At 44.9% G+C, this 24,739-nt stretch overlaps 1 protein-coding gene and 1 pseudogene across 2 annotated transcripts; both read left to right on the forward strand.

Annotated features, from left to right (window-relative positions):
- The first annotated feature begins 692 nt into the window (after positions 1 to 692).
- Positions 693 to 3,523, forward strand: LOC119305575 (F-box/FBD/LRR-repeat protein At1g13570-like). Of its 2 annotated transcripts, none has more exons than XM_037582061.1 (4): positions 693 to 1,562; positions 1,662 to 1,814; positions 1,913 to 2,208; positions 3,031 to 3,523. In XM_037582061.1, the coding sequence occupies exons 1-3, from the start codon at positions 741 to 743 to the stop codon at positions 2,204 to 2,206; spliced, it is 1,269 nt and encodes a 422-aa protein (XP_037437958.1). In that variant the 5' UTR covers positions 693 to 740; the 3' UTR covers positions 2,207 to 2,208; positions 3,031 to 3,523. The 2 variants fall into 2 exon arrangements, with proteins under 2 accessions (XP_037437958.1, XP_037437959.1); XM_037582062.1 differs by having other exon boundaries at positions 1,913 to 2,189.
- A 2,678-nt stretch (positions 3,524 to 6,201) lies between these two features.
- LOC119309574 overlaps positions 6,202 to 24,739 on the forward strand; it is a 32,121-nt pseudogene continuing 13,583 nt past the window's right edge.

A 24,739-nucleotide genomic window follows, 5' to 3' on the forward strand; every position in this document is an offset into this window, starting at 1 on the left:
CTTTTCTCTACTATTAAATGGGAGTTAGTATGTCCTCCTCATCTCCTCCCCCACCCCCTCATTATTTTTTGTCCCCACACCCCTGTTTGGAATAACTATTTATAACAAATCGGTAATTCATTTTCTTATCCTACTAGAAACCATGTCCTACATGAATCAATCAAATATTACCAAAATCATGTCATGTATTAACTCAATCAAATCTAATCAAATCTTATCAAACCTCAAGTATATCAAAACTCCCATTGTGTTTCTCCACCCATACTCAAATCAAATCAAATCTCACCACAATCTACAATATGTACAATATGGTGGGTGTAAAGTATATGTTAGACATGATTGTTGTTAAACCACTAAAATATGTATGCCCCGTCGCAACGCATGTACAATTAGCCAGTGTGTCGGATAAAATGTCACATGTTCAATTCTCTAAAGAAAATTTGACATGTTTGATTGAGAGTTGGACAAATGGCAATGATATTTCCTCTCCATTTCCAGGTCTGAGCCCACCCGTCATACGGGTTAAGATCCTCTGCAGTACCGTATGTGCTGTAGTGTCGATGACATGTAGGGCCAAGTTCCACATGGCAGTGATTGTACAACACATACTGTAGAGGATCCTAACCCCGTCATACTGCTCTGGATGATTTTGTAACTCCATTTCCTTCTCCCCTGGTTCGATCCACTCGTCGATCGAGCGAACTGTGCCACTGAACCAAAGGCTACAGGGCGGAGGGGCGATGACAACGGAGCCCTCGCCCCGCCGCGCTAGGGTTGGCGAGCCGGCGGCGGACCCGCTGACGTCCCTTCCGCCGCCCCTGCTCGACGCCATCCTCACCCGCCTCGACCTCCCCGACGCGGTCCGTACCTCCGCCCTCTCTCGCGCCTGGCGCCGCCGGTGGGAGGCCCTCCCCTACCTCTGCCTCTCCTTCGTCGACAACCCCGGCACGGCCCCCTTGGCTGTCGACCGCGTTCTCGCTCGCTACCCCGGCCGCATCTCCAACTTCTCCTTCCACGTCGACGAGCACTCCTTCGGCCGCGTCGATGACTGGCTCGTCGCCCTCTGCGACCGCGGCGTCAAGTCCATCAACCTCCGATGCGCCTCCCCCTTCATCCTCCACTCCTCCCTCTTCTTATGGGCCCAACTCACGCACCTGAAGCTGTGCCATTGCGGCCTGCCGCCTCTCCCGGTGGGATTCACTGGATTCCCCATGCTCAAGGATCTAAAACTCAGCTTTGTCGAATTCCTGGAGAACGGGGAGAGCCAACTGGAGGCGATTCTTGTCGGGTCACCTTTGCTTGAAACCCTGAATCTTCACTTTGTGGATATCCGTGGGAACGATCCATACTCAAATGTGTGGGTGATTCGCGGGGCCAACCTCCGGAGCCTAACGATAAATTCTGATTTTGAGTATGACTGGCAAGTTAAGGAGCTGCCATACCTCGATGAAGCCGACATCGATGTGGGAAACTATGTGAGCCCTATCAATTTCAGAGGATTTCTTGCCAGCTTTGCGCAAATTAGGAAGCTCTCTCTCTCTCTCTGTGCGTGCTACGCATCGGTAATTTTCTGTTCTTACCATAAAAAGTGCCAATTATGAATAGTTCTGATCCACATTTTGCATTGAGATTCACATGCTTAATATTTGTTTCTTTTACAGTCTACTGGAGACGGTCTCTTGGAAACACTTCCATTTACCTTTGACAACTTAAAGAGTTTGACCCTCTGGACACGTTTTTATGAGATGCGTTCCATTGTGTTAACCTTTTGCGTACTAAGGAATACTCCTAATTTAGAAGAACTTGAAATTACGGTATGAAATAAGAACACCGCCTTGCAAACTATTGTAGTTATGCTTAGAGGTCATCATTGCTATTTTTGGTGCTTAACATTTTTTGTTTATTTTACAAGACCTATGGTGATGGGGATGCACCTGAAACAAATGCAGAGTTTCTAAATACACAATGGACTGATGCCTTCTGTGCCAACCTTCAGGCTGTGAAAATGAAAAATATTGGCTGGTTGCAAAATGAAATGTATTTCATAGAGCTCGTTTTATCTAAAGCAGCAGTTCTTCGCACAATGCATCTTAGTCTTGGTTGCAGAAGATCAAAGTCAAATGAGGATGCACTCTGTGAACTAATGACATATAGAAGGGCTTCAACCCATGCTCGAGTCTTCTTTGACGGTAAAAAAAAATTTTGACGGTAAAAAAAAATCTTGAACTTCAGTCAGTAATTATCTGTATTCCTTAGCCTATATTTATGTTGAAGAATATATGGAGTGTCTTACAAGTTTCACATTCTTAATTAGCCCTTGGGTTGATATATTATGTGCTACCATTATTGTCTATACCAGAGAGGAGGGAATATGGATGGAAATAGGATGAACACTTGTGTCAAGAGAAATCACATGTGAACATGGAAAGCTTGAAAATGAGTTTGGATCTATACCCAAGGTTTTCTTTACAAGATCATGACTCCCATGTTTTCTTTACAGGATGATAACTTGAGTCGTTGATCATTTTTCTAAACGACTACCTTGTAGCCAGATTCCATTATCATCACATAACAGAACATGAATTTTGTACTATCTGCCTTTAGCTTAGTTGCCGCCTAACTCTAGCAGCGTCCCTTTAATCTTTACGAAGGGAGGGTAGGGACAAAACATTAAGTGCAAATTATCAGTACTGGCCACAGAACAAACCACTTAGTGATAATTTAGCTTTCGAGTAAGGCACATTGGGATAAAGAGTGATAGCATTGTGCTAAAGCAGTATGGATTTATCTCATGGGACAAAAAGTTGATAGTGATCCAACACCTTGTCGATTACAGTGGGAATCGAGAGTTTCATCTTCATGCTTCACTGAATGCATTACATATTTGTTCATTATTACACGTACTGCTACTTCGTTTTTATTACTTTGTATGTTGTTTATTCAAGTTTATGTTTTCTCCTGTTTTATCACCTGCTTAATATCTTGCAACGAGTTGCACAAATTCAGAAAGTGGCTGTTATCCTTTTGCAGGTAAAATGAAATGAGCTGCTAGATAGAGACGTGTCTTCCATGCAATTCTGGGAATGGGCGCTGATTACGTTCAGATGGCTCACTTGCGTAAGACGGTGTCTGTTTATCCCTTGATCTTCTCTAACTATGTACCTTGGGCGGCTGGGCTGTTAAAGATATGTATCCTGAAGAAAATGGTTGTCGTCATGAGCTACTTTACTGCTCCGTTTGGCGCATAATTATGTCTTGTATGACCTGCAAAACTCTCCTTAAGAGAGAACTCTTGCTATGTGATTTTCCAATGAAAACTTGCTGTGCACCATTAGTTTAATTTGCTTAGAAAATGTTTGTAAGAGCTTACGAGTGGGATAGTAGCAATGACAAACAGTATTACCTGTGTCCCATAATGTAAGACGTTTTTGCAGTTCAATTTGAACTGCAAAAACATCTTATATTATGGGAGGGAGGGAGTAGTAAACTCATAGCCTTGTGTTGCACAAATCCCTTTGCCCATCCCATAGCATTAGCGAAGCAACATGCCTTGGAAAAATTAAAAGGAGCAGGAGAAAAGCAACAGCTTGTAGCCTTGTATGTTACTATTAGTATGAACAGGTTGGATCATCATGTTCTCCTCTTTTGGGTGAATCATTTTTACCATTTGAGATCTACCCCTTTCATCATTATCATTTCAGTACTTCAAGACTAATGACTAGTATAGTAATTTATTATCATCGAGGTTTGTCTTTTTCCTTTGAAGGTACTAAGGTTTATCTCTTTGTAATTTCTGAAAATGCATTCCATTGAGGCCATCCAAATCACTCACACGCTCGCGCTCTCGCGACCGCGTCGCCCCCGCGGGTGACCGGCCACGCTTCGCCGCCTCCCTCCTCCGGTCCCCACCTCTCCCCTTCCTCCTGCCGCCGTCGCTGGAGCCCGTGGCCGCCCTGGCCCCGGGGTCGCTGGTGGCGGCGGCCCCCTGACCTTCCCCTCCCGGTGGCTCTCCGGCGCGGGGCGGAGCTGCACCGGGGGGTGCTCCTAGGCGGCGACGAACCGGGTGGTGGCGGGGTTCCCTGTCGTGGCGCGGGCGGGCGGCTGGACGGCGGCGGCGTCGTTGGCTGCGGGGCGGTGCTGCGGTGGGTCCTGGCGGCGGCGCTTGGCCCAGATCTGGGCCTGGGCGGGCCGGCGGCGGGGCTGATCCGTGGCGACTCTTCCGAGAGGCGGGGGAGCAGCGCTGAGCGGCGGGGTGCTGGCTGCGCCGGCGCCAGCCTGCTGCAGCATGGCCGGCGGGGCTTAGCGGGCCCGTTGAGGGCCTGGCCGGGCCTGGGGTGGCCTGGTTTGCCCCGCTGCCGTGTCCGGACGGCAACCGCGATTGTGCCGGAGGCGCGAGCCTCTCGCACGACGGCGGAGGAGGAGGTTCCCTCCCGCTCGGCCTTGGCGTTGCTGCTCCTGTCGCTTGGCTCTTCTCTCCGGCCTTCTTGGCCTCGTGTTGGTGCTCGTAGTGAGACAACTTGGGTGGCGGCGCATCCGCAATGGCGCATGGTGTTGGGCGGTGGTTTGGTTGGTCGGCTCCGGTTGGGCGGTGGGGTTGGTGTGCGGGAGAAATCCTTGCCGGTTCGGCCGGCTCCGATGCGGTGACACCGACGGGTGCCACCTTTCCTTCTTGGAGGGTGTTGGTGGTAGCCATCCTCCACTTCCCTCCTCGTACCGGGGGAAACCCTAGGACTCGTCCGGGCGGCAGCGTCGTCGGCGTCGCATTCCTTCTTGAAGGTGCCGCTTGGTACGCGGCAGATCGGAGCCTCGGGCGGTGGTGGTGTGTCTCCGGAGGGCGCAACGGTGGCGGTTCATCCATGCTTTGTCGAACCGCCGTTGTTAGCATTCTTTTCTTCTTTTTTTTGGGCTTGTTGTGCTGCTCGCCCCAGCAATACTATGTGTATGGTGTTCGTTGCTTTGGAATACAAAGCGGGGGGAAACTCTTTTTCGGTAAAATGCATTCCATTTGTTACCTGCGTAAGCAACCATGATAACATAATTTGAATGACAGTGGTAACCCCCTTTAGTTAACCCCCTTTAATTAACGGGAGCATAGATGTTAAAAACTGTGCAACACAGTGTCCTTGTTTCTTTTAAGATCCGGGTTGTGTTGTATATGCACATTTCCTAAATGTGGTTTCTTTTCATTCTTCTACTGATGTTTGTACACGGGAGAAAAATATTGGGTTATCTAATAATAGTTGTTTTGTTGCACCACAGGGCAAACATTGAAAATTTCTAGAGGTTGAGTGCATGTGTTATCTCCCTCTGTACCATAATATATGTCATTTTAGCAGCTCAAATTGAACTGCTAAAACGACATATATTATGGTACGAAGGGACTAGTAGTTATGTTTAGAAAAATTCTAGAGGCTTAGTTCACAGGAATACTATGGAATTGTAGAGTAGATAATTAACCCGTAAGATTTTTGGACGGTCTATTCCTTTTGACGAAGAGACTACAGGAAAATTCCCCTGCACGTTGGAACCCTACAAAAATATATTTGAAATTCGTTTAAATCGGAAGAGACCCACGGTTCTACATACCCTATGAAATTGGCTCTGGATTTAAATAGTCTTTTCGCATGGCATATGTTCGCTCTTCTGACTTAAAAATTGATTTAAGTAAAGTAGGGCATGATCAATAAATCAAATGAAAATTTGCATATGATCAAATGTAACACTCATAACTGGCGAATGTTCGCAAGGGAGGGGTGGCACACGCGACCGTTGTAGGTGACATTTTTAATTCTGAGGGGGTGGCTGTTTTTCAGAGCGACGTTGCATTTTCTAGGATGAAATCTCGAAAACTATCATCTTACCAAAAAATGTCATGTCGTTGTAAAGAAACTGTCATCTCACGCACGCCTAAAGTTGCCATAAAACATTTGAAATGCCACATGTTACGTTTGAAATGTCACATGTTCCCACTTCCCACTTCCTAGTGAACGTTTCCTAGGGAACATTCCCGTTAAACTTTGATCTGTACACGAGTTTTTGTGTGTGTGTGTGTGTGAAATGTATACGAGTGTTGGGTCCCGCTTCGTCACGCGCCAAATAAGCCCGCCGCAACGAAAAGAGCGCGGCATTTCCAGACCACCCCAAAGCGGCGCTCCGCCCCTGAAAACCCTAGAACCGCGCCGCCGCGCCATCACCGGAGAGATGCCGCCCCCGCGACGACGCCGTTGCAAGAAGCGTCGTCGGCTGACTGACGTCGCCGCGGCGGAGGCGGACGCCCTGATTTCCTTGCCCGCGGACGTCCTCGACGTCATCCTCACCCGCCTCGACCTCCGCGACGCCGTTCGTACGTCGGCGCTCTCCCGCGCCTGGCGATACCGATGGGAGGCCCTCCCATCCCTCGACCTCCACTTCCCCCACCTAAAAGACGACGAGGGAGCGCCCAAGGGGCTGAGGGCCGTCGACGGCATCCTCCTCCGCTGCCCCGGCCGCGTCCGGCGCTTCTGCGTCTTCCTCGACGAGCCCTACGCAGCCCGCATACATGACTGGCTCCTCGTCCTCTCCCGTCGGGGCGTCGAGACCCTCCACATCAGCTCCATCGACGGCTTCCTGGCTCTCCCCTCCTCCCTCTTCACCTGCGGCAGGCTCACCTCCCTCAGTCTCTTCAGATGCGCCATCCCGCCCCTCTACCCCCGGGCTTCCATGGTTTGCGGGAGCTAAGGAATTTTACTCTCATCAACGTCCAGTTACAGAAGAAGGGGGAGTACCAGCTGGAGAAGATCATCGCAACATCACCAGCGCTCGAGGAACTGACACTTTGGGATGTGAATATCCGAGGCAGATTCAAAGAGTGGGTGATTCAGGCGTCCAATCTCCGGTTCCTCAAAATTTGTTCGGCTTGTGATTATGGTTGGAACCTTGGGGATCTTCCGCGCCTCGATTATGCTGTAATTGATGTGTGGGACTATCTAGGTGGGGACTGTGATTTCTCCAAATTTATCTCCAGCCTTGCAAGCGTTACTGAGCTTTGCATATATACTTGTCATCCACCGGTACACCCAGATGCTCTCGCTTTATCTGTTCTTATAATGAACATCTGGGCTCAGTTTAGTACTCATGTGTTATTAAATTTCCTTACAGACAAGAGACAACATTGAGGATTAGGCCATGTAAAGATTACCACTAATTCTTATCTTTGTTGTGCCTTACCTTCCTAGTGGAACATTTTAGTGGATTTTATCTATCTCCTCTGTTTGATTGTTGTCAAGTATTTGATCTGCTAGGGACAATCAGGATTCAACCTCAAAGTAGTGTTGCGTCCCAAACCCCAAATTTAGTGAGAAACCAACTTGTCTGAAACTTAACTTGGAAATTACACCTATTGATGTTCTTTGCGTTAGCCACAGAGTTGTATATATTTATAATCATGTGGCATTTTCCCAGAAAGAAAATACTTGGACTGACCTTTTTGTTTCAAGGGGTTGAGAGCCTTTGTAAATTGCAACATCCTAAACTCCTTTAGTTATTCCCGAACTGGGTTCATCCTTTGTGACTTGTGGCTGTAGCTTTGCTGACATGAGTAAAGCATGCAAAATTCGTTCAGCGATTAAGGATATGCACTGAGTTCCAAACTTTTGACATTATGGCTTTTATCTGTTTCAGTCAAATGGGGCTAATATGCTAGAGGAACTTCCATGCACCTTTGTCAACTTAAAGAACTTGACGCTGTATACACACTTCTGTGAACTTCCCTCAATTTTGTCAACCTTTTGCTTGCTAAGGAATGCTCCAAACCTTGAAAGACTCAAAATACTGGTAATGTTTGGTTTTACGTCGAATCATTTATATTCACAGTATTTGAAGGATGTCATCATTACTTCCAATGAATGACTTCTTACCTATATTTGTTAAGATTTATTATGGCGAGGAGCAGAAATTTGAGGCAAATCGAGAGTTTCAAGATGCACAATGTACCGATGGCATGTGTGCCAACCTTCAGTTTGTGAAGATGACTGGTATTCACTGGCATTCAAATGAAATGTCTTTCATGGAGCTTATTCTATCTAAAGCAAGGCTTCTTCGCACATTATCCATTAGTTATGATGAGGAATGTGCAACGTCTAATGAGGGTGCACTGAAGAAGTTACAAAAGTACAAAAAAGCTTCAACTCATGCGAAGGTTATATTTAAAGGTAAAGAATCTGAATTTTAGGTCTCATGGTACTTCTCAACCTATTGGTTTTGAGAATTTCGTTCCATTTTTCGTTTCCAGAAATTTCTGGTGCATTTCACATCAGCTTTTTTTTACTTTCCTCCATGTCACGAGTTAGGCTAAATTATAGTGCCATGCTTTTATGTGGCTTCTAGTGAAGAAGTGGGGCTGCTATATACTCCCTCTGTCCCATAATGTAAGATGACCTTTTCAGTGGTTACAATAGATATTCGAGTGTTCCTCTCCCATTCAGATACTGGTTTATTCTTTCTTCCACTAGATGAACTCTGTATATTGGATAATGTTGCTGATTTTCGTGGCCATAGATATGCAACTTTGCAAATATTTCTAGACCTTTAGAAAAGGAAAATCTAAACCGTACACTGTTTCGGGAGCACTTTTGGTGAAGAATCTATCACTGTTATTTCAGTTAGACATAGTTCAGGAAGTTTGTCACCATGCATATCAACAATGATACGAAATAGCAAAGGGCAGAGTAGCAGTGCCTAATTCCAACTTTACTTTTCTGTTTTCACTTATGGTATTATTCAAGATAAGCAAAAGACAAGTGCTGAAAGAGGCATTCCCCCGCTTTATAGATAAAGCAAGCAAAAGACAATTTTGTGGTCAGAGGAGAGGGGCCGGTGTCAGTGCTTAGTGGCTGGCAGAAAGCGAACATATATTGCAGGTGGAAGTGAATAAGGTTTAATGCATCTGTGAATTTGTCCATGCTTGTGCTTCATCTTTTCTTTTCGTAACAGTTTTAAGCTAAATTATTCTCTATGGTGGTTCGCTTGCAGTTTTGCGCGGCATAATTTTGTTTCATCTGCTTCATTCCTGGTGGGATGAGCTGCATAAACAGTCTGTTCTTCTTGTGCAGGCAAAGCGGGATCTTACTAGGAGTAGATTATTTTCACTGGAATGACACACAGTGCTCGTAATGGCCGATGCAGTCTTTTGAAGACCAGATGCGCCACATCCAGAAAATCGCCTTCCGAAGGGATAACCGTAGTTATGTCTTCTGAAAGAAATTTTGGGTACCATTGATAGTTTGGCACAAATTCGTGGTATCCTTCAGTGTTTTGGCCTATCTTGTTGGTACTTCTGCTGTCGTGGAGAAGTTTTGTAGTATGATCTTCCAGGGTCGCTCTTTCAGAAATGAGAACTTTCGCAGACTTAGCTTTGCTTGATTAGATGTTGTTTTACATGCACCCCGTTGCTAAACTTTTCTGGTCGGTTAATAGATGAGGTGGTAACTAAGCAGTACTACGCCTACTACGTACATGAGTCAAGGGAATTAAAGTGAAACTTCTAGGGTTGCATACGCTGCATCACTCTAGCTCAAATTTACAGGTTCAACTACACGTGACAATGCACATCACAAAAATAGACACTTGGTGAGACAGATGATCAAATTAACCTAGACTTTTGAGTTTGTATAATATACACTTTGGCCATGCACACATCGCTTGTGGCCCGCTGGCTCATCTCTGTTGGACTGTGAAAGTGAAGTAGACAAATAGAGAGACAACTGATAGAGTATGAATGGTTACTTGATTAGCTCTCATTTGCAACGTGGTGAAGACACCTTCCAGAGGGTACACTTTTTTTTTCGATGAACACAACAACTGCATTGTGGCATGTAGAATATTCGCACGATCTGGGCTTGGGGTGATTATCCTTTGTGATTTGGGAAGAACCGCGAGGATCCCCCCATCTTATTGAACTGGAGGTGGATTCAAGGATGGACACAAGGAGAAACAAGGGAGAACCATGCCAAAGGGACAATAATCAGAAGACGAAGCACATCACATATCCAGGAGTCAATACAAGAGGTGCAATTGAATCCACAACATTCAAAGGGAAATAATAACAAAGAAAGATAGTTCATCAAGATATGGAGGTCTTAATATTCCAAGAGGAATCTTCACCACAAGGGTGGCCTTGTACTCCAGTGGAGTTGTCTCCACTCGAGGGAGGTCTTGATCTCTGAGGAGCTTCTCCGTCATAGAGGAATCCTACTAGGAGAGGTAAGGAGGAACTAAGCTGTCGATCCAATCTTAATTATGCTTAGTCCTAATCCTAAAGAGGAGGAGGGGTGAACTACATTTGGTCTCCCACAAAGGGGTAAGCGGGGGAGGGAAAGGTACATGAACTGATGCCCTGGATGCTCGAGGTGATTTAGCCCCGAGGCATAGGCCGCTGGGTTGAGCGTGCTCGACTTGGCGTGGTCGATTGATGGAGGTGTCACTCTCGGGCTCAGAGTGTCTGGACGAAGGGGCTAGAGGCTCCGGTCATGGATAGTGGCTCGGCGAAGGCTCGGGGCCTGGAGTATCCATGAATGTCTCTTGGGCTCTCAATTTGGACCCTGGTCATAGTGTCCGGCTTCCTGGCTGGAGCACTTCCTTACCTTCTTGGTCTTGCACTTCTTCATCTGCTTTCATGTTTTTTGTTGGTGCAATGATAGACCCCTTATGTTTTGGAGTTTGTTGACATAAACAATATGGGACCTATGTGTTTGCTAGTGCACACAGAGTAACAGGTCCCTGAGATATTGAGGAGTTTGATGCAAACGACGAAGATAATTTCCCTGTGTTGCAGCGAAGGTTATCACCGAAGATGATGTTAACAAGAGCGACCTCTAAAAATTGCTAAAGTGAAGCAGTTGGTTCGGTGTCTGTCCGAAGAAAAATGACCGCGTCCGAGGAGAATGAAGATGAAGTGAAGACGTAGCATTTGTTTCGTTCTTCTTCTTCTTTCTGTTGAGTCATAGGACCACCGTACTATTAAGAGGGGTGTAGCATTCGAAACTTTGATTCTCTGATGCTAAACCCAAATCCTATGAAAGTTGTGAGAGAAATCTCTTTGTGTTCCGAGCAAATACTTCCTCAAGTAACGTTACCGTTGCTCCGAAATCCGACCGTTGTGAACGTGTCGGTTGGCCATTGGCTGGACCGCGTGTCCAAAATGGTCATTTCCCATCTGGGAAGGCTACGACTATAAATAACCACCCCGCGCTGTCGTTTTCCGGTGGCTGCTCCATTTGATATGAGGAGATTGTTTAGCAACCCAGTCTCTGAGCGATTTGAGTTTAAATTCCACCGAGGGAAAAACCCCTAGAGCCGAAGAATTAGATAGTGGTTCAGCATCACTGGAAACTAAGTCTAATACGCTCCGCCTATTACTCTTGAGAGCTCCAAACTCTCTAGACAGTTAGGTGTCAATTTCTTTCAAGACCAAGAGTGATTGTGGTTCTCGAAGAAGTTTGTAAAGGTTCGGAGATCGCCTTCAAGTATCTACCACGAGTAATCGGCATCGGTTGACGAATCGATTGTTGAGGAGAATAGGGTGAAGAGAGTTTATCTTCCGTGTTAAGTCACAACCCCTCCAACCTGTCGTAGTCCTTGTGCAGAAGGACGAACTGGTCGAACAAATTCCATGTCGCCATCAAGCATCACCGGTATCTCTGTTACTCATGTTTCCATTCGATATGATTTCCATCATGTGATTTTTTATGCATGTTTAGTTTCCATTCGGTACTCAGTTGTAGTTCACTGTAGTTTGGTTTTCTTTCGTTTCCGCTGCTGGGTTCTGAGAGTTTTGATTTTTCCGAAGAGAAATTAAATCTCCCATTCACCCTCCCTCTGGTAGACATACTTTGTTCCTACAATTGTTATCAGAGCCAGGTACTCCTTGACTCTGCTCATTTTAGTCTAACGACTTTGAAGTTTAAGTATGTCTTCACTAAACTACAAATCGCGTCTCAAGATTCCCATATTCGATGGGACGGACTACCCCTTCTGGAAGGAGAAGATGAAGACCCGTCTCCGAGCAATACATGATGATATGTGGAGCGTGGTGCAGTTCGGGCTCACAATTGTTGTACCTCAAGCCCCAACTATCAAAGAGAAGAAGCTCAATCAGCTGGATGCTCAAGCCAATGATGAGATTGGTGTCCATCTCAATCGTGCGCAATTTCTTTGCTATCGCCAGTGTGAAACTGCGAAGGAATTGTGGGATGTCCTCGAGAAGATAAATGAAGGTGTTTCATCTCAGAAAGAAGCTCGAATTGAAACTCTTTGAGCCAAATTCAATCGATGCAAGCACACTGGAAATGAAAGCTGTCAACAAACCTTTGATCGCCTGAGTGACATAGCAAATGAGCTTCAAGGTCTCGGCGCCAAAGACATCACTGACCATGAAGTCGTGAAGAAACTGCTTCGATCTCTTGATAGTTCTTTTGACACACTTGTTTTGATGATACGTGAACGAGCTGATTTCAAAAACCTCGACTATGCTGATATCATGAAAAGACTGAACACCCACGAGGATGAGGAAGAAGAGAAAAGAGATTTGTATGGCTCAAGTCAACGAAAAAATCATGCTCTCAAGGTTGTGACTGATTCCTCCTCCGATGGAAATGTCGAAGAAGATTGAAATGACCAAGAAAGACTCAGTAAAGATCTCGCATTGATCACGAAAAGATTCCAACGCTTTCACAAGAAGAGCCAGTTCCAGAAAAGAAGCTCAAGCAACTCCGGGGGTTCAAAATCTTCATCAAAACCTACTGGAGAATACACCTGCTTCAAGTGCAAAAAGCCTGGACACTCTATTTAGGACTGTCCTCTCTGGGAAGCAGAAATCCGTGCTAGTGGAAGATATGATTCAGGCAACTATCAAGGCAAAAGCAAGAGCAAGAACTACAACTCCGATGACGAGAAGAAAACAAAGAACTTCTTCAAGAAGGTGTTGTGATCTACGGTAGGGTGCGTCGACTGCAAATCAAAATTTTCCTACGCGCAGAACAACCAGGAACATGCTACGAGAATGGATCACAGATCGTTAACACTAGACGTGCAGTGCCGTGCAGCGGAAGTACAATTGAGGCAGCGCGTTCTCAGAGTCACCTCGCGTTCCTGGAGTCGTCTCCTCCTTGCCGATCTCCCACGTAGCCGATCAGATCCCACGAACAGGTTCACCAGAGCAGCGGAAGTACACCGCCTCTAACGGTATCCGCATGTGCAGGAGGAACATCGTGCGGCGGACTGCTAGGTCCGATCACACAACCGACAGCGAGTGGAGGTGGCTAGTTGCAACATATGCAAAGCCCTAACGACGGCGCTGAAGCGATCAACTGAATAAGTGTGCCGCACCTCCACTATTTATAGGCATCCGTCGCGGGCTCAACACTTGGGCCTTGCACGGATCCTAAAACCCAAAGTCTACTCGGTTGCGTTCCAAGTCCAGCTCGGATCACATCCGACCAGTGTCCTCTGAACCGACCTCGTAGGTTCCTTCCCTTAAGCGCGCGACCCCTTAGGTTCAAGTCGGCTTGGTCACAGTTCGGATCACCTCTGACCTGCACGGTTGGTAGCGGCCTCTAGCAAGGCGTGCCGACCACCAAGCAGACTATGAAGCTGGTTAGGTGAACCTGTACAACGTGTCACACTTCTGTTCCCTTTGCCTCACGATATGTGTTGTCGGGCTCAAGGCGAGACTGTCATCCTTGTGCTAGCCCAGCCACTTTCTCATTCTAGTGATACCGACTACAAACTGGATTATCTCATAATCCTTGTCGCATGGCCATGCTTATCTTGGTCGGATCACACGAGGGGCCCAGAGTATATCTATCATGATCGGAGGGGCAAATCCCATCTTTGTCGACCATGTCTCGCAGCATGGGACTGGACAAACCCGAAACCTACCTTTGTAACTACCCAGTCACAGAGTAGCATTTGGTCGGCCCAAAGCAAGTCTGTCACCATCCCGAGTACATGCGTCAGTTCAGGTCTTAGGACATAGAATGTATGTTGTACTAGAGACTCACATATGACATATCATTGTGTCTCATAGTTGGGTCTGTCCGACTCAAACCTTATCTCGACTCGGATTCGACTATGTCGAATCCGACCAGATCCTTCCGAGTCCATATTATCCGGTTTGCATCCAATGCTCCATGGCTAGTGAGACCAAACCATCGACCGTGTCATATGCCAGTCTAGTCGACTGCGCGTCCACACAACCCTTTTGACTAGGGACCTTTTAGAACAGTCATCATACAATGCATAGTCCCACAAACAAGTCACGTACTTGCTGATACACATCATTGATAATGTCCAGGACTATCTTTATTCATAAACACATAGGAAATATCATCATACATGATTGCCTCTAGGGCATATCTCCAACAGAAGGACAACTCCACTTCAAAAATTTCTTCAAGATCATTGATACGTCTCCAACATATCTACTTTTCCAAACACTTTTGCCCTTGTTTTGGACTCTAACTTCCATGATTTGAATGGAACTAACCCGGACTGATGTTGTTTTCAGCAGAATTGCCATGGTGTTATTTTTTTTGCAGAAATAGAAGTTCTCAGAATGACCTGAAACTCCACGGAGACACATTTTGGAATTAATAAAAAATATTGGCGAAAGAATCAACAGACGGGGACTGACACCCTGTCCACGAGGGTGCAGGGCGCGCCCACCCCCCTGGGGCGCGCCCCCTGCCTCGTGGGTCCCCTGGACCTTAACTCCAACTCCATATATTCACGTACGGGAAGAAAAAAAATAGAAGAGAAGGATTCATTGCGTTTTACGATACGGAGCCGCCGCCAAGCCCTAATCTTCCTCGGGAGGGTTGATCTGGAGTCCATTCGGGGCTCCGGAGAGGGGAATCCGTCGCCATCGTCATCATCAACCATCCTCCATCACCAATTTCATGATGCTCACCATTGTGCGTGAGTAATCCCATCATAGGTTTGTTGGACGGTGATGGGTTGGATGAGATTTATCATGTATAGAGTTAGTTTTGTTAGGGTTCGATCCCTAGTATCCATTATGTACTAAGATTGATGTTGCTATGACTTTGCCATGCTTAATGCTTGTCACTAGGGTCCGAGTGCCATGATTTCAGATCTGAACCTATTATGTTTTCATGAATATATGTGAGTTCTTTATCCTATCTTTCAAGTTATAGTCACCTACTACATGTTATGATCCGGCAAACCCCGGAGTGACAATAGTCGGGACACTTCCCGGTGATGACCGTAGTTTGAGGAGTTCGTGTATTCACTAAGTGCTAATGCTTTGGTCCGATACTCTATTAAAAGGAGGCCTTAATATACCTTAGTTTCCAATAGGACCCCGCTGCCACGGGAGGGTAGGACAAAAGATGTCATGCGAGTTCTTTTCCATAAGCACATATGACTATATTCGGAATATATGCCTACATTACATTGATGAACTGGAGCTAGTTCTATGTCACCCTATGTTATAAATGTTGCATGATGAATTGCATCCGACATAATTATCCATTATTGATCCATTGCCTACTGATACGTCCATTTTGCATAATGCTTTTATATTAATATTTATTGCATTATGGGCTGTTACTACACATTATGTCACAATACTTATGCCTTTTCTCTCTTATTTTACAAGGTTTACATGAAGAGGGAGAATGCTGGCAACTGGGATTCTGGGCTGGAAAAGGAGCAAATATTAGAGACCTATTCTATAAAACTCCAAAAGTCTTGAAACTCCACGAAAGTCAGTTTTGGAATATATTAAAAATATTGGGCGAAGAAAGCACCAAAGGGGGGCCACCCACTGTCCACGAGGGTGGGGGCGCGCCCTACCCGCCTGGGTGCGCCCCTGCCTCGTGGGCCACCTGGAAGCCCCCGATGCCCATCTTCTGTTATATGGTGTCTTTTGCCCTGGAAAAAATCACAAGGAAGCTTTCGGGACGAAGCACCGCCGTCTCGAGGCGGAACCTGGGCGGAACCAATCTAGGGCTCGGGCGGAGCTGTTCTGCCGGGGAAACATCCCTTCGGGAGGGGGAAATCATCACCATCTTCATCACCATCGATCCTCTCATCGGGAGGGGGTCAATCTCCATCAACATCTTCACCAGCACCATCTCCTCTCAAACCCTAGTTCATCTCTCGCATCCAATCTTTGTCTCAAAACCTCAGATTGGTACCTGTGGGTTGCTAGTAGTGTTGATTACTCCTTGTAGTTGATGCTAGTTGGTTTATTCGGTGGAAGATCATATGTTCAGATCTTTTATGCATATTAATACCCCTCTGATTATGAACATGAATATGATTTGTGAGTAGTTATATTTGTTCCTGAGGACATGGGAGAAGTCATGTTATAAGTAGTCATGTGAATTTGGTATTCGTTCGATATTTTGATGAGATGTATGTTGTCTTTCCTCTAGTGGTGTTATGTGAACGTCGACTACATGACACTTCACCATTGTTTGGGCCTAGAGGAAGGCACTGGGAAGTAATAAGTAGATGATGGGTTGCTAGAGTGACAGAAGCTTAAACCCTAGTTTATATGTTCCTTCGTAAGGGACTGATTTGGATCCATATGTTTCATGCTATGGTTAGGTGATATGTCTCCAACGTATCTATAATTTTTGATTGTTCCATGCTATTATATTATCTGTTTTGGATGTTTAATGGGCTTTATTATACACTTATACTATTTTTGGGACTAACCTATTAACCGGAGGCCCAGTCCAAATTGTTGCTTTTTGCCTATTTCAGTGTTTCACAGAAAAGGAATATCAAACGGAGTCCAAACGGAATGAAACCTTCGGGAGAATCGTTTTTGGAACAAACGCAATCCAGGAGACCTGGAGTGGACGTCAAGGAAGCAAAGAGGCGGCCACGAGGCAGGGAGGCGCGCCCCCAACCCTCGTGGGCCCCTCGTGGCTCCCCTGACCGACTTCTTTCGCCTATATATACTCATATACCCTGAAAACATCCAGGAGCACCACGAAACCCTATTTCCACCGCCGCAACCTTATGTACCCGTGAGATCCCATCTTGGGGCCTTTTCCGGCGCTCCGCCGGAGGGGGAATCGATCACGGAGGGCTTCTACATCAACACCATAGCCTCTCCAATGAAGTGTGAGTAGTTTACCTCAGACCTTCGGGTCCATAGTTATTAGCTAGATGGCTTCATCTCTCTCTTTGGATCTCAATACAAAGTTCTCCTCGATCTTCTTGGAGATCTATTCGATGTAATTATTTTTGCGGTGTGTTTGTCGAGATCCGATGAATTGTGGGTTTATGATTAAGATTATCTATGAACAATATTTGAATCTCCTCTGAATTCTTTTACGTATGATTTGTTATCTTTGCAAGTCTCTTCGAATTATCGGTTTGGTTTGGCCTACTAGATTGATCTTTCTTGTATGATTTGAGTCTTTGCTTTTTAGTTTATCACAATCATCCTTGTTGTACACACCTTTTGGGAGAGACACACATGAATCGGAATTTATTAGAATACTCTATGTGCTTCACTTATATCTTTTGAGCTAGATAATTTTGCTCTAGTCCTTCACTTATATTTTTTTGAAGCACGACGGTGGTTTTACTTTATAGAAATTATTGATCTCTCATGGTTCACTTATATTATTTTGAGAGTCCTTTAGAACAACATGGTAATTTGCTTTGGTTAAAAATTTTAGTCTTAATATGATGGTCATTCAAGTTGGGTAAAATAAAAACTTTCATATAGAGTGCATTAAACACTATGATAAATTTGATACTTGGTAATTGTTTTGAGATATAAAGGTGGTAATGTTAGAGTCATGCTAGTTGGGTAATTATGAAATTGAGAAATACTTGTGTTAAAGTTGGCAAGTCCCATAGCATGCACGTATGGTGAACGTTGTGTGACAAATTTGAAGCATGGGGTGTTCTTTGATTGCCTTCCTTATGAGTGGAGGTCGGGATCGTGCGATGGTTAACTCCTACCAACCCTCCCCCTAGGAGCATGCGTAGTAGTACTTTGCTTCAAGGGCTAATAAACTTTTGCAATAAGTATATGAGTTCTTTATGACTAATGTGAGTCCATGGATTATACACACTCTTACCCTTCCGCAATTTGCTAGCCTCTACGGTACCGTGCATTGCCCTTTCTCACCTTGAGAGTTGGTGCAAAATTCGCCGGTGCATCCAAACCCCGTGATACGATACACTCTATCACACATAAACCTCCTTATATCTTCCTCAAAACAGCCACCATACCTACCTATTATGGCATTTCCATAGCCATTCCGAGATATATTGCCATGCAACTTTCCACCGTTCCGTTTATCATGACACGCTCCATGATTGTCATATTGCTTTGCATGATCATGTAGTTGACATCGTATTTGTGGCAAAGCCACCTTTATAATTCTTTCATACATGTCGCTCTTGATTCATTGCATATCCCGGTACACCGCCGGAGGCATTCACATAGAGTCATATTTTGTCATAAGTATTGAGTTGTAATTCTTGAGTTGTAAATAAATAGAAGTATGATGATTTCCATTATTAGAGCATTGTCCCATGTGAGGAAAGAATGATGGAAGAAATGATTCCCTCACAAGTTGGGATGAGTCTCTGGACTTTATGAAAAATAAAAGAGGCCAAAGAAGCCCAAATAAAAAAAAGGCCAAAGAAGCCCACGAAAAAAAGAAAAAAAGAGAGAAAAAGAGAGAAGGGACAATGTCACTACCCTTTTACCACCCTTGTGCTTCATGATCTTCATGATAGAGAGTCTCCTATGTTGTCAACTTCATATGCTAGTGGGAATTTTTCATTATAGAACTTGGCTTGTATATTCCAATGTTGGGCTTCCTCAAATTGCCTTAGGTCTTCGTGAGCAGGCAAGTTGGAGCACACCCACTTAGTTTCTTTTTGATGAGCTTTCATACATTTATAGCTCTAGTGCATCCGTTGCATGGCAATCCCTACTCCTCGTATTGACATCAATTGATGGGCATCTCCATAGCCCGTTGATTAGCCGCGTCAATGTGAGACTTTCTCTTTTTTGTTTTTTCACATAATCCCTATCATCATACTTTACTCCACCCATAGTTCTATGTCCATGGCTTACGCTCATGTATTGCGTGAGGGTTGAAAAGGCTGAAGCACGTTAAAAAGTATGAACCAATTGCTTGGCTGAAACCGGGGTTGTGCATTGATGACCCACAAGTATAGGGGATCTATCGTAGTCCTTTCGATAAGTAAGAGTGTCGAACCCAACGAGGACCAGAAGGAAATGACAAGCGGTTTTCAGTAAGGTATTCTCTGCAAGCACCGAAATTGTAGGCAACAGATAGTTTTGTGATAAGATAATTTGTAACGAGTAACAAGCAATGAAAGTAAATAAGGTGCAGCAAGGTGGCCCAATCCTTTTTGTAGCAAAGGACAAGCCTGGACAATTTCTTATAAGGAGAAAAGCACTCCCGAGGACACATGGGAATTATCATCAAGCTAGTTTCATCACGCTCATATGATTCGCGTTCGGTACTTTGATCGTTTGATATGTGGGTGGACCGGTGCTTGGGTACTGCCCTTACTTGGACAAACATCCCACTTATGATTAACCCCTATTGCAAGCATCCGCAACTACAAAATAAGTATTAGGGTAAACCTAACCATATCATGAAACATATGGATCCAAATCAGCCCCTTACGAAGCAACGCACAAACTAGGGTTTAAGCTTCTGTCACTCTAGCAACCCATCATCTACTTATTGTTGGGGAACGTAGCAGAAATTCAAAATTTTCCTACGATTCACCAAGATCTATCTATGGAGAGACTAGCAACGAGAGAGAGGGGAGTGCATCTACATACCCTTGTAGATCGCTAAGCGGAAGCATTCAAGAGAATGGGGTTGAAGGAGTCGTACTCGTCGTGATCCAAATCACCGGAGATCCTAGTGCCGAACGGACGGCACCTCCACGTTCAACACACGTGCAGCCCGGTGACGTCTCCCATGCCTTGATCCAGCAAGGAGAGAGGGAGAGGTTGGGGAAGACTCCGTCCAGCAGCAGCACAACGGCGTGGTGGTGACGGAGGAGCGTGGTATTCCAGCAGGGCTTCGCCAAGCACCGCGAGAGACGAGGAGGGAGAGAGGTAGGGCTGCGCCTGGAGAGGAGAAAACTCATGTGTTTGCAGCCCCAAAGACCTCAACTATATATAGGGTAGAGGGAGGGGGCTGCGCCCCCTCTAGGGTTCCCACCCCAAGGGGTGCGGCAGCCCCAAAACCCATCTAGGGTGGCAGCCAAGGGGGGGAGAGGGGAAACTTGCCCCCCAAGCAAGGTGGAGGCGCCCCCTCCCCAAACCCTAGGCGCCTTGGGCCCTGGTGGGGGGGGGGGGTGCACCAGCCCACCTGGGGCAGGTCCCCTCCCACACTTGGCCCATGCTGCCCTCTAGGGCCGGTGGCCCCACTTGGTGGACCCCCGGGACCCTCCCGGTGGTCCCGGTACGTTACCGACAGCACCCGAAACTTTTCCAGTGACCAAAACAGGACTTCCCATATATAAATCTTTACCTCCGGACCATTCCGGAACTCCTCGTGATGTCTGAGATCTCATCCGGGACTCCGAACAACATTCGGTAACCACGTATATCTATTCCCTATAACCCTAGCGTCATCGAACCTTAAGTGTGTAGACCCTACGTGTTCGGGAACCATGTAGACATGACCGAGACAACTCTCCGGCCAATAACCAACAGCGGGATCTGGATACCCATGTTGGCTCCCACATGTTCCACGATGATCTCATCGGATGAACCACGATGTCAAGGATTCAATCAATCCCGTATACAATTCCCTTTGTCTAGCAGTATAGTACTTGCCCGAGATTCGATCATCGGTATCCCGATACCTTGTTCAATCTCGTTCTAGGCAAGTCTCTTTACTCGTTCCGTAACACATCATCCCGCGATCAACTCCTTGATCACATTGTGCACATTATGATGATGTCCTACCGAGTGGGCCCAGAGATACCTCTCTGTCACACGGAGTGACAAATCCCAGTCTCGATTCATGCCAACCCAACAGACACTTTCGGAGATACCCGTAGTGTACCTTTATAGCCACCCAATTATGTTGTGACGTTTGGTACACCCAAAGCATTCCTACGGTATCCGGGAGTTGCACAATCTCATGGTCTAAGGAAAAGATACTTGACATTTAGAAAAGCTTTAGCATACGAACTACACGATCTTGTGCTAGTATTAGGATTGGGTCTTGTCCATCACATCATTCTCCTAATGATGTGATCCCGTTATCAATGACATCCAATGTCCATGGTCAGGAAACCATGACCATCTGTTGATCAACGAGCTAGTCAACTAGAGGCTCACTAGGGACATGTTGTGGTCTATGTATTCACACATGTATTACGGTTTCCAGTTAATACAATTATAGCATGAACAATAGACAATTATCATGAACAAGGAAATACAATAATAACCATTTTATTATTGCCTCTAGGGCATATTTCCAACAGTCTCCCACTTGCACTAGAGTCAATAATCTAATTCACATCACTATGTGATTGTAATGAATCGACACCCATGGGGTTTGATCATATCTCGCTTGTGAGAGAGGTTATTAGTCAACGGATTTGAACCTTTCATGTCCGTGTGTGTTTTGCAAATCTATATGTCATCTCCTAGATGGAGCTACCACAATCTATTTGGAGCTATCCCAAATAACTGTTCCACTATACGAATCCGGTTTAATACTCAGAATAATCCGGATTAGTGTCAAAGCTTGCATCGGCATAACCCTTTACGACGAACTCTTTTACCACCTCCATAATCGAGAAAATTCCTTAGTCCACTAGTTACTAAGGATAAGTTTGACCGTTGTCCTGTGATCTATTCTTGGATCACTCTTGTACCCCTTGACTAACTCATGGCAAGGCACACTTCTGGTGTGGTACACAACACATCATACTATAGAGCCTATGTCTGAAGCATAGGGGATGACCTTCGTCCTTTCTCTCTCTTCTGCCGTGGTCATGCCTTGAGCCTTACTCAATACTCACACCATATCACACAGCCAAGAACTCCTTCTTTGCTGATCTATTTTGAACTCCTTCACAATCTTGTCACGGTATGTATTCATTTGAAAGTACTATTAAGTGTTTTGATCTATCCTTATAGATCTTGATGCTCAATGTTCAAGTAGCTTAATCCAGGTTTTCCATTGAAAAACACTGTTCAAATAACCCTATATGCTTTCTAGAAATTCTACATCATTTCTGATCAACAATATGTCAACAACATATACTTATCAGAAATGCTATAGTGCTCCCACTCACTTCTTTGGAAATACAAGTTTTCTCATAAACTTTGTATAAACCCAAAATCTTTGATCATCTCATCAAAGCGTATATTCCAACTCCGAGATGCTTACTCCAGTCCTTAGAAGGATTGCTGGAGCTTCGCACACTTGTTAGCATCTTTCAAGATTGACAAAACCTTCACATACAACCTTTCCTCAAAAATAACATCGAGGAAACAATGTTTTTGACATCCTATCTGCAAGATTTCATAAATAATGCAGTAATTCCTAATATAATTCCAACAGACTCTTAGCATCGCTACGAGTGAGAAAGTCTCATCGTAGTCAACTCCTTGAACTTGTCGGAAAACATCTTAACGACAAGTCGAGCTTTCTTAATGGTGACACTTACCATCATTGTCCGTCTTCCCTTTTAAAATCCATCTGTACTCAACAGCCTTACGACCATCAAGTAGTTCTTTCAAAGTCTATACTTTGTTTTCATGCATGGATCCTCTCTCGGATTTTATGGCCTCTAGCCATTTGTCGGAAACCCGGCCCACCATCGCTTCTCCATAGCTCACAGGTTCATTGTTGTCTAGCAACATGACCTTCAAGACATGATTACTGTACTACTGTGAAGTAGTACGCATCCTTGTCACCCTACAAGGTACGGTAGTGACTTGATCCGAAGCTTCATGATCACTATCATAAGCTTCTACTTCAATTGGTGTAGGTGGCACAGGAACAACTTCCTGTGCCCTGCTACACACTAGTTGAAGTGATGGTTCAACAACCTCATCAAGTCTCCACCATCCTCCCACTCAATTCTTTGAGAGAAACTTTTCCTCGAGAAAGGATCCGTTTCTTGAAACAATCACTTTTGCTTCCGGATCTGAAATAGGAGGTATACCCAACTGTTTTGGGTGTCCTATGAAGATGTATTATCCGTTTTGGGTTCGAGCTTATCAGGATGAAACTTTTCATATAAGCGTCACAGCCCCAAACTTTCAAGAAACGACAACTTAGGTTTCTCTAAACCATAGTTCATATGGTGTCATCTCAATGGAATTATGTGGTGCCCTATTAAAGTGAATGTGGTTGTCTCTAATGCCTAACCCATGAACGATAGTGGTAATTCGATAAGAGACATCATGGTATGCCCCATATCCAATAGGGTGCATCTATGATGTTCAGACACACCATCACACTATGGTGTTCCAGGCGGTGTTAGTTTGTGAAACAATTTCCACAATGTCTCAATTGTGTACCAAACCCGCAACTCAGATACCCATCTCTATGATCATATCACAGACATCTTTATCCTCTTGTCACGAAGATCTTCAACTTCACTCTGAAATTACTTGAACCTTTCAATAATTCAGACTTGTGTTTCATCAAGTAAATATACTCAACATCTACTCAAATCATCTATGAAGTAAGAACATAACGATATTCGCTGCATGCCTCAGCACTCATTGGACTGCACACATCAAAATGTGTTACTTCCAACAAGTTGCTCTCTTGTTCCGTCTTACTGAAAACAAGGCTTTTCAGTCATCTTGCCCATGTGGTATGATTTGGATATCTCAAGTGATTCAAAATCAAGTGAGTCCAAACGATCCATCTGCATGGAGTTTCTTCATGCGTATACACCAATAGACATGGTTCGCATGTCTCAAACTTTTCAAAAATGAGTGAGTCCAAAGATCCATCAACATGGAGCTCCTTCATGCGTTTTATACCAATATGACTTACATGGCAGTGCCACAAGCAGGTGGCACTATCATTACTATCTTATATCTTTTGGCATGAAAATGTGTATTACTACGATCGAGATTCAATAAACCATTCTTTTAGGTGCAAGACCATTGAAGGTATTATTCAAATAAATAGAGTAACCATTACTCTCCTTAAATGAATAACCGTATTGCGATAGACATAATCCAATCATGTCTATGCTCAACGCAAACACCAAATAACAATTATTTAGGTTTAACACCGATCCCGATGGTAGAGGGAGCGTGCGATGTTTGATCACATCAACCTTGGAAAAACTTCCAACACACATAGTTATCTCACCTTTAGCTAGTCTCCATTTACTCTGTAGCCTTTTATTTCGAGTTACTAACACTTAGCAACCGAACCGGTATCTATTACCATGGTGCTACTAGGAGTACTAGTAAAGTACACATTAATATGATGTATATCCAATATACTTCCGTCAACCTTGCCCGCCTTATTATCTACCAAGTATCTAGGGTGGTTCTGCTTTAGTGTCCATTCCTCTCATTACAGAAGCACTTAGTCTCGGGTTTGGTTTCAACCTTGGGTTTTCACTAGAGCAGCAACTGTTTTGCCGTTTCATGAAGTATCCCTTCTTGCCCTTGCCCTTCTTGAAACTAGTGGTTTTACTAACCATCAACAATTGA

This window comes from Triticum dicoccoides, chromosome 5B, assembly GCF_002162155.2.
Source record: "Triticum dicoccoides isolate Atlit2015 ecotype Zavitan chromosome 5B, WEW_v2.0, whole genome shotgun sequence".
In the NCBI taxonomy this organism is placed as follows: Eukaryota; Viridiplantae; Streptophyta; class Magnoliopsida; order Poales; family Poaceae; genus Triticum; species Triticum dicoccoides.